General features: G+C 46.4%; 2 protein-coding genes across 2 annotated transcripts in view; one reads left to right on the top strand and one right to left on the bottom strand.

Annotated features, from left to right (window-relative positions):
• Positions 1–3,807: 3,807 nt before the first annotated feature.
• On the bottom strand, positions 3,808–3,981 carry LOC308323983 (mitochondrial import receptor subunit TOM7 homolog; the record flags this gene model as incomplete). The annotated part of the gene is made up of 1 exon (XM_080775877.1): positions 3,808–3,981. The coding sequence occupies one exon, from the start codon at positions 3,979–3,981 to the stop codon at positions 3,808–3,810; it is 174 nt and encodes a 57-aa protein (XP_080632003.1).
• A 6,211-nt stretch (positions 3,982–10,192) lies between these two features.
• LOC308324367 (kinesin-like protein KIFC3) overlaps positions 10,193–10,373 on the top strand; it is a gene marked incomplete at its 3' end in the record, with an annotated part of 35,575 nt that continues 35,394 nt past the window's right edge. The window contains exon 1 of the mRNA XM_080776411.1: positions 10,193–10,292. The remainder of the gene's footprint in view (positions 10,293–10,373) is intronic.

Raw genomic sequence — 10,373 nt, forward strand, 5'->3', positions numbered from 1 at the left:
CTCAGACACACACACACACACACACACACACACACACACACACAGTAATAATATAGAATGACTATACGTCGCCATATTGCGTGCGCCCCGCGTGCTCTGGTTTATAAGACCTTGTCTCCATGGATACGATTATACGTGATCACTTTGACCAGTTAAAAAAAAAGCTACAAAAATGAACTATGAAGTGATTGATTGTGGGCGCTCACCACGAGGGAGAATCAGCGGGGGAAACTGTGGGTGTTTCCCCCGAGTGATCCCGAGAATCACACCGTTGACATTTCAACCCCGCGACAGGAATGAGGAGATAAGAGCCCCCTCCGTCGTCGTCGGGTGATTTCCTCTTCCACCTTCTGTCAGACATGCCCCGTGGAAATGGCCTCGCTCGTATAACTTCATTACTTTTTAATGCAGCCGCATAATCACTCCGGCATGTTTGTAATTGGACGGAGATATGAGAACAATAAAGGATGTCGGGACTGGAGAGAACAGGGTTTTAATTGTGGGTTAATGATGTTTGTTTTGCAGGCTGTGCTCTTTTCCGCTCCTGAGTCACGGGCTCTGTCTGTATCGTAGGGGCTAAGTGTTCGGGTCTCCAGAGGGGACGGACGAGGAGGGTGCTTATTTTTCTCTCTTTGTTGAGGTTCGTACACACGCCAACCTCTCTCTCCCCTTTGCCTTTGTCATGGAGAAGAACGCACATTAACCTCGGATCCGATTAAGGCTCCGTAACAGAGCTGGGTCGTAGAACTATAGACCACGGTGGCCAATGCATGGCTCCTCGGGGCACAGATTAGGCCTGACCTCCTTGACCAGTATGTCAGTAAAGAGATAATGAACTTGAGCTTTATCATCCCATTCCTCTCCCTCAATCGGGAGCACAAACAACAGGCTGTTTGTTGCAGCCGGTTGTACACAAAAAACCCCCTGTGAGCACCCGGGGGTTAATGCTTTGGTGTAGATAAGGATCACACCACTTTATCTACACTCACCGGAGGCCTCAGCTGAAGAGAGTTGAGAAGAAAAAAACAACAACAAAACTTGGGTTAAATGAACCCCCTAGAGGCATACGTTAATTATATGAAGTTTATACTATCGGCTCATGCATGGGGGTTGGGGGGGGTTTGTCTCCAGTGGCTTAACATGTACAGTATCCTGATTCTGTACTTCAGCGTACTGTATATGACGCCGTCGCACAGCCAAAAGAAATGATCTATACGGTCTTATGTTGCTCACGTTGTATGCGACGCGTTGTGAACTTGTAGATCTGGAAAAGAAAAACAAACAATACGTTTAAGTTTATACACACACATCCTGGTTTTGAAGCTTGTTGGAGCAAAGATTCCTAAAAACAAAACCATTCTGATTCAAATTCATGACCACGGTGTTCGTTTCATTGCAACACAAATTAAAACTGTGAAATAAGCCGCAGAGAATATATATATATTTGTGGCTGAACATAATTTCCTGGATTCTCCTCCTTGCAAAATACAAAAGGTTGCATCAATAACTGGTATACTGTACCAGTATGTTTCTGATGAAAGTGTATGAAATGTGAGGAGATTGACGGATGAATCGCGTGACTCCCCCCAACAATGTGACCGTCAATTAGGCAAAAAGAAATATACAGTTAATAAAGATTAAACTAAAAGCTGGCGGTGCACGTTGTAATCAATTACTCTGTTCCCTTCCACCATGTGGTTTGCATATGGTCGTTGATGAGCCAGGGATTATCAGTTGAAAAGAGAGGTGACGGGGAGATGAGTGAGTCTGCTAGATTAATATCCTGCCATGGCAGCCCAGGGAGAGATTAATTTCCTCTTTTTATGACCGTTTAAATAGGCAGCACGTTTCTATGGGTGGGCTGTTTCTATGACGGTAGACCGTAGACGGAGGGGGAGAGGGAGGTTGATGGTTTGATCTCCCGTGGTGCACTCGGCCATAGTTCAGCAGTCACACCCACGGATTGATGGGCAAGAAAATGGATGTCATTGGTCAGTTTAGTGAACTTAGAGAGCAGCTCTGCTGTGCGTGTGTGTGTGTGTGCGTGTGTGCGTGTGTGTGTGTGTGTGTGTGTGTGTGTGTGTGTGTGTGTGTGTGTGTGTGTGTGTGTGTGTGTGTGTGTGTGTGTGTGTGTGTGTGTGTGTGTGTGTGTGTGTGTGTGTGTGTGTGTGTGTGTGTGTGTGTGTGTGTGTGTGTGTGTGCGTGCGTGCGCGAGCGTGTGCACATACGTGCGTGTCGAGGTGTGATTGATTACATCTCTGAGTGTTTGTGCCAATAGGAACCAAATGAGAGAGTCTAGAGTAAGTGTGTGCAAGCATCGGAGAAGATTGAAACGTGTGTGTGTGTGTGTGTGTGTGTGTGAGGTGTGAGACTGAGTATATAGGGCGTGCATGACATGCTTCTTGAGGGTTAATTGTATTAAGCGCGAGTGCTGTCACTGTAAGCAACGTGAAAGATGATATTGCTCCCATTATTATCTGCAATATAAGGCATATTTCTTTTAAGATCTTCTATTACGGTGTCCCCCTTGTCTTGTCACGTTTGCTCGGTTAACAGCCGAGAACACTATACAGTATATATTGCAGGCCTGAGTGGAGATGATTTCACAACTAATTCAACCGTTATGAGCTCTTAATTTGATATATTTTTTAATTGAAGAAGCAGTCTTGAAATTTCATCCCAACCCGAATATTCAATTATGCAGGTCAATTTTATGCCCCCCGGAAACGATGCCCATTGGGAACACGTGGCCCTCTGGATATGTGTTGCACTTACTGTATTGTACTCGCTGTCAGAGTACTGACAGATTTGCCATTCCAACACTTCAGGCTTTCCTGTACTTCTCCTGCATTCTTTTCTGGAAAAAAACTTATTTTCCCAAAGGTTCTTTTCACTCTTTAGCCTTGCTAATTGGTTTCTAGTGTCCCTTTTCGACACACTGAAGAATAATTTGAATAGCATTTACATAACAACACCTTTGCAAATGCCCTCCATTCTCACTGACAATGTTTGTTTTTTTACGTATCAAAAGGATGTAATTTTCATTAAGATTTATTGACGGACATGTTTCTTTTATAATTTAGGTGTTGCACAGACATCGGCCCACCCATCCATCCATATACAGTCCAGACATCGGCCCACCCATCCATATAGTCATGGAAACGGTGTGTGGACATAGAATACATACATATATACAGTACTCATTCAAGAACAGAAAGATAATGTTTTCATAGAGATGTCAGACATTGGACCCCCCGACACTTGGGGACATGAACAAATTAAGACATGGTGGGTGGGTGTGTCCATTTCCCAGGAGACTGCCAGGGGTCGGTAGGTATAGGTAGGTCGTTATAGGATGAGGGTCGTCACGTCATCACTGTGACCATGGCGAAGGGGAGTTGGGGGCCGGGTGGTCCTCTGTCACAGTCCGTCTCCCTCAGTCTGTGACTTCACCATGGCCACTCACACATTCCTTTCCACCACACGGCAGTCCCATTTTCACACCTGTCTTCAACTCCCTCATCAGCCCACCTGTGAACACTTCTACAATCAACCAGCTCCTATGAAACTGGACTCACTTTAAGCATGCAGTCATTGTCAGTTCATAAGTTTGTTGTCGTGGATGTCTTGGCATTACCTGCTCCCGTTAACTTCAGACTATACCTTGTGTTTATATCGACATCCTGATTCCTGCCTGGCTGCAACTCCTGTGTACGCTTTGACTATTCTTTATTCAATACTTTAAAAAAGCGGCTATGTTTCCTGTGACTCTGCATTTTGGGGTTCAATGCATCCATGACATCCTCCTCAGCCCCAAATCAAACCCAGGAGTGTGAGTTCAGGCATGCCCGGCGGGTCCGCTCCCCGCTTGAAACCCAGGTACAGCACCGTGGGGAGGAAGCCCCACCGGAGGACCGGCTGTGCGCACTGGAACACCTGCTGCAGCCTCTGCTTCATGGTCTCCTTGCCGAGTTCAGCCATGCTGACTGTATAAAGTAGCTCAAAGCTCTATCGCTGATTACATAATATAGGTTAGAACCCATCGCAGTGGTGTCGGTTGGAACTTAAAACCAAGATTTCTTCGACTTCTGCCTTCTCCCTGAAGCCGACCCCTTGTGTTATATACTCTCCGACTACGCTTGTCACGATGACTAAGCCAGTTAGATCTGGTTCTGCCACATCTATCTGATGTCAGCACTATAGGTCGGCTCGGGGCCCAAATATAGGGATTGTCATACTAGACATGTCATAATGTCATATAGCCCAACGTCCTATAGTCAGAGTCTAAATTACACTGACAGAAAGATGAAGATATCTCTCCTCCAGATAGGATGAGAATAATAATCTCTCACTGACAATTTACTGATAATCCACTGTTCATACCAATGGCATGTGACGTGTGGAGTTCTCAAATGGCACATCTAGTAGTACATTGCCATTGTTATAGTTCTTAAGATGCGTTCGGACTTGGATGGTTAGAGCGGCGTGCGATTACTGTACATGTACATGTATACAAAGTCAATGCAAAGACGAGAATTGCGCGAACGGGCGCAGCGGGCCACGGACGAACCTAGGCGAATATATATATATATTCAGGTCTGAAGGCTGGCTTTAGAGGCCAGTCTATATGGCACGATGTCATACAGTGGATGACATCAGGAACATACCGTGTATACTTTGAGGCCAGTCTATGATGTCAGAACTATGACATCATATTGATGACGCCAGGCATGGGGATTTGTGTATTTATAGATTGTCTGATCGCAATGATTTATTTCAGATTATCGCCATTATTTATGCATAGAAACGTCAAAATAGTTTCCATGGTGAAAAAGACATTTTCAAATGTAAAAACGCAGAAATAGCTGATCTAGTTCTGCGTATATTTTTTCTTAATGTGAAAGTATAAAATTAATATTAAATATTTCTTTCTATAGTCAAGTTATTTGTCATACTACAAATACGTATATCTGCCCTGTGCATTTTTCTTTTATTACGAAGCGTCAAAGCCAAACAGAATTGTAACTTTTATTCAAACGCTCCAGTTTTCAGCGACGGAAACACAATTAAATCGTTTAAATCGAAATGATCAGTTCATTAATCATCAACTTTAAATGTCGTAATGGTGACGGGCAGAGCCCTATCATCACTCAGCTCAGTGACTGACAGCCATGTGTTTTATATAGACACACATCCTCCTCAGGGACGGAGCAGCAGAGCATCTCGTTCTGGGGGATGGCAGGACTTGAGTCTGCTTGGATGGCGTTCCTGTTGTTGTTGTTGTGGTGGTGTCATGCAGGACGTGCCAGTCATGTTTCTGGGCTTTCCTCTCTAGTGGCATGGGGGGACTGGAACACAGGGGTGAGCTTTATAGCCAGGTCTAATCCGGAGGGTGTTAATGGCAACATCACCCTTTGTGACGCATGGACTTATAAGTCACTTCTGCTCCAGGCTATATAGGGCTGCAGAATTTGGCTGCAGAGAAGAAGACCATAATAATAGGCTTGCTCGGATATTTGCAGCGTCTTTGCAGGTCATGCCTGCAGGTGAGGTGTCGGATTAAAAGGAGACCCTTAATATCACAATGGCCTGCCCTTTAACTCCTATTGAGTGTTGCTTGGAGGAGGACAGTATCATGAGCAAGCATCTGAGCTTTGCTGCACCATATAGCCATTGCCGGTCTTCAGGATGAAGCTGCGATTTGACAGCATCTCACATGATAAAGATCACATATGCTGATCCTCGGCAAGTGGAGTCCACAGTGCGTGCGTGTGTGTGTCTGTGCGTGTGAGACGTGCATGCGTGCGTGCGTACGTGCGTTGGTGTCGCCTTATAAATTCTCATAATGGCACCATAAAATCTCTCCCTCTCTCCCTCTCTTCTCTCTGTCATTCACCTGGGGATCAGAAGACCCTGCCCGGTGTCAATCCTGTAAAGGGAGACCCTGTCCTCTCATCCTGTCATAGTCAGTCCCCGGGGCGACGTACGTACGGCTGTATAGAAATGTCAAACTAAATGAGCTGGCCGCATGAGAGACACACATAGCTTTGCTATATATAGGAGACATCTTTCTCCCATGTTTGTTACTATAATGTCGTGACCCCCCGGTGTGCTCATCTTGCACCCTTTTATCTCACAGCTATATATACCGCTCTCATCCCCTTTTCCCCCTTCATCTGTATTATACCGCACCCCCTGTGGCGCTTTGGGTGGGGCGGGGTGAGGGGGTGGAGGAGGCACAGGTCATCTTCTTGCTCATATAGGTTTCATTATTGTCCTGTTAATTATTTAAATGGCTCCAGGTGGGTGGCCTTCAGTTTGATCAGTATAACATATTGTGCACACAAAAAGAAAAGGCCCAGAGCTATAAGCATCTCTCTCTCTCTCTCTCTCTCTCTCTCTCTCTCTCTCTCTCTCTCTCTCTGAGCCAATCTGCCTATACGGTCTCATTGCAGTGATTGCACACACACACACACACACACACACACACACACACACACACACACACACACACACACACACACACACCATGCATGACACCTCTGCGGGTACAATGTGTCGTTTCTTGTGCTTTGGCATACCGTACAGTTTGTGCAGAGCTGTAGTACTTTGGTTTATTTGCTCTAGAGACAGTCTCTAGAGTCTATAGAGACTCTAGAGACTGTCGTGAATTGCTTGATGCGTGCAGGATAAAGGTTCGTCATGATGTAAGGCTCATCGCTCCCTCATGCGCACTCATGTTTGGTTGACCTGCTTTTTGCACCCAGTAGGGAGGTGTAGACTTTCAAGTAGCTCCACTATTTATTTCTGTTTGGAACTTTTGCTAATTCCAACCTGTGTAAAAGACAGCTAACATTGTGTGTGTGTGTGTGTACCACAATAAATGTATTCTAAAAGGGCATAACAATTATTGGACTTTCTTCTGACTGGGTGTATATTAAAGCAGCTGGACCACAGCCTCTATCTAGTCTAGGGTCTGCTAACTGGACCTTTTAGAATCTTAGGCTATAGTGTTTATTTATTTTCATTCAGTCGATACGCATTGTGCTTTGTATTCAACAAGCATTTAAAATCCAATAGTTACAGCTGCCCATGCAGAGAGAGAGAGAGAGGGAGAGTGTGCGTGTGTGTGTGTGTGTGTGTGTGTGTGTGCGTGTGTGTGTGTGCGTGTGCGTGCGCCTGTGTGTGAACATGAAACCGTTACAAATGGGGTTTTAGTTAAAGTGCTTTAAAGTGTGTCACGCAGTGATACTGTGCTGTGGCCCCGCTAACCCCCCCCCCCCCTGACCAGCTTCTCGCCTCTGTCCCCGTGGGGGGGGGGGGGGGTGGTAATGACACTAATACCTATAAATGACACACACTGCCTTTATATGCCGGCTGTGTGAGAGGGTCCGGGTCCTTTATATAAGAATCAATTCCAAAAGCCCCATCAATTAGGCGTGTGATTTGTGACGTGCAGAAGTCACTGTGGCACTGTGCCACTTGAACAGTGCACACTCCCCCGCTGTCCATCCTCTATCCATCCCCCACAATCCCCTGGGGGGGGGGGGGGGTCTCTCAGAGAGCCATTGATTGGATGAGCTGTGTTCGGCCCATCAGACCGATCGATAATCGCTGCGTTGTGCTACAGGGGTGGAGGGTGGAGGACTGGCGGGTTTGCGGGAGAGAAGAGTCGTTCAAGGTGCACGGCCAATCATCTGCTGACAGTTCCCATGGGAACTGCACTCTGAGAGTACATGTGGGTATGATTCCCCGCAGGATATATAAGGCGCTTTTTTGGAGTATTTCCCACTATTTATTTTTTCCAGCAAGTTTCTGTTTGGAAGTTTTACTAGTAAAAATCCAAACCTGCATGTGAAAGACAGCTACACAATTGTGTGCACCAACGAATTGCCTTAATTGCTATACAAAAATCGGACCGGTCTGAAGCGAGTGGTGCAACAGCACCCCCTATTGGTACTCTAAGCATTTTGTACTCTAAACAACGTCCCATAGGGACAAAGCTGTTCCCTGGAGTGGTTGCGCCACTCAAAAAGGCGATAGAAAATGGTGAATTATTTTTTTGTCTTTAGAGAAATACTGTATGAGCTGGAACCCAAAACTGGTACACTGGTCGCTAAAATAATGAATTTCTTTTGATTAGAAATTCTCTCAGAGAGAGAGAGAGAGAGAGAGAGAGAGAGAGCTGAAAGCCTATTGATTTCCATTAAAAGTAATCAAACTTTTTCATGATGTGTAGGCGTGTATTTCTCTTTTTTTTCTTTGTGAAAAGCTATTCAATCTTTTCTCGTAGAAATGACCACCAATCTACTTTTAAATCATCACGTTCACCTATACCACCACCCCCCCCCCACACACACACACACACACACACACACCCACACACAGTACACACACCTCTCTCTCACGTGCGAGAGGGTGAAAAAAGGATCTCTATCTTATATATCACCTGTTAATGGACATGGGCCCTAAATTCTTCAAGTATAACGGCATCATGCAGCATGTGGTGGTACCGTACCGCTGAAGCCACGGACAAAACCTTTAAAGTTTGGAGCCTGTGTGTCTCATGATTTATCAATCTCTAAACCAATAGCTCTGAGGTGTCGGCTGCATGAATCTCATGCCCGGGCATCAGCAGCCCTGAATCGTTTCGACCATCAATCTCTCCTCTATTAGACGTGCGGCTGTCTGTTCCATGGTCACATCTTCTTGCACTGGAGTTATGGGGCTAACGAGAGATAGGAAGGGAGGAGGCGCGGGGGGGAGGGCGTGGGGAAGGGGGGTGCGTGTGAGAGAAAGGAGGGAACATGGAGGAGGGGATGAGGGAGGAGAATAAAGTCATGCATGCAGAGGAGGATATACTCTGCATTTAGTATGGGAACACTTGAGGAATGGTCGGACGTGTCTCTGTGGGGTATAAAAAGTCGCCCCATGTCTGCTTCGGCCCCCCTGGTGGTTTCCCCCCGTGGCTCAGTCAGTCCATCCTCACTATCATGGTGTCAGGGCCGATATAGGCTCAATAAAAGTGTGGCACGGCACGGCCTCATGTTCGGGACATAAAACTAAATTAAAATATTAAATCTGTCAGGGGGCCTGTCCTCGTAAATAAAGCCTTCTATTACTGTCCCGTCCCCCCGTCCATAAAAGTGAAAAAAGGTCCAGGCGTTTTATGAGGGGGGGGGGGGGGGGGGGAAGAGGAGCAGTTTAATTTCAGATCTGATTGCCAAAGCCGCCACATTGCAGCCCCCCCCCCACCCCCCCCCCCACCACCACCTGTAGACAGAGCTAATTATTCCGAGCGCATGCAGTGCGGTGGTGTACTGTGGACCGAAGCGTGGGAGCCGTCCGAGGTTGAGCATATAGGCTAATGGGCTGGAGAAATCACATTTGCTATAGTATTGTTTACAGTCATGCTCTAAAGTGCAATCCGACACGACACGTGCCCCCTATATACACTGATAAACAAGGAGAATTATACCACCACAAGGCCTTTTGCCTTTCAAAACATGGCCGGTGCGTTCACGTATCTCATTGATTGATTGATTTATTAACAGTTTGGAGAATTACAGTACATTTCAAGCACAAACTCGATACAAAGACTATTAACTGTGTGTGTGGACGACGCCATAAAGCATTACTGTACACTTGTTGAGACATACAAATATTCACCTGTCAGTATTGCCCTGTCTCAGTGAAAACTTATGCAGTTCATATTACTTTGCAGGCTTTGTGACTATCATAAATGACAGTGCAGCTTTAGTGGCCCGCCGCCACCATCGCAGTGAGAAGTCATTGTGCAGTCACTGGCATGCGTATATGAGCAGCAGAAGCCCTAAGTATATACAAATAATTAAGACTCTGGATTATATATAAATAAGTATAAAGTATACTTTGGACAGATTCAGGTCCCAGCGCTGCGGGGTAAGGTATTTATTTTAAGCGAAAACAAACAAACAGTGGATGCTTGATTTGACCCAATAATAAACTATACCCCCCCCCCCCTGTGTGTTGCAGATATTCTCTCGTTTGACCTGCCTCCTCCTCCCCTGGCTGTCCGGCTGGTCCCTGGGAGCCGCGTCGTTAGCGTCAGCAGGCGGTATATAGCGATGTTGGGGCACACACAGACGTCGCACCTGCTCCGGCTAGGCTACTGCAGCTGCTATACTGGCCGCACGGCTAATTGGCTGGCAGGTGGCCGTCGGTCGCGGCGACGCCAGTATGTCACAGCCAGGAGAGAGAGAGAGAGACGAGCGAGGACATCTCCCCCGGTGTTCTGGACCAGAGATGAAAAGGTAACTCAGGAATGAAAAGAAAGTCACGGACAAACATGCGCACGCACGCAATGCACGCACGCACGCACGCACAGACACACA

This window comes from Protomyctophum bolini (assembly GCF_963924005.1).
Source record: "Protomyctophum bolini genome assembly, chromosome: 11".
NCBI classification, from domain to species: Eukaryota; Metazoa; Chordata; class Actinopteri; order Myctophiformes; family Myctophidae; genus Protomyctophum; species Protomyctophum bolini.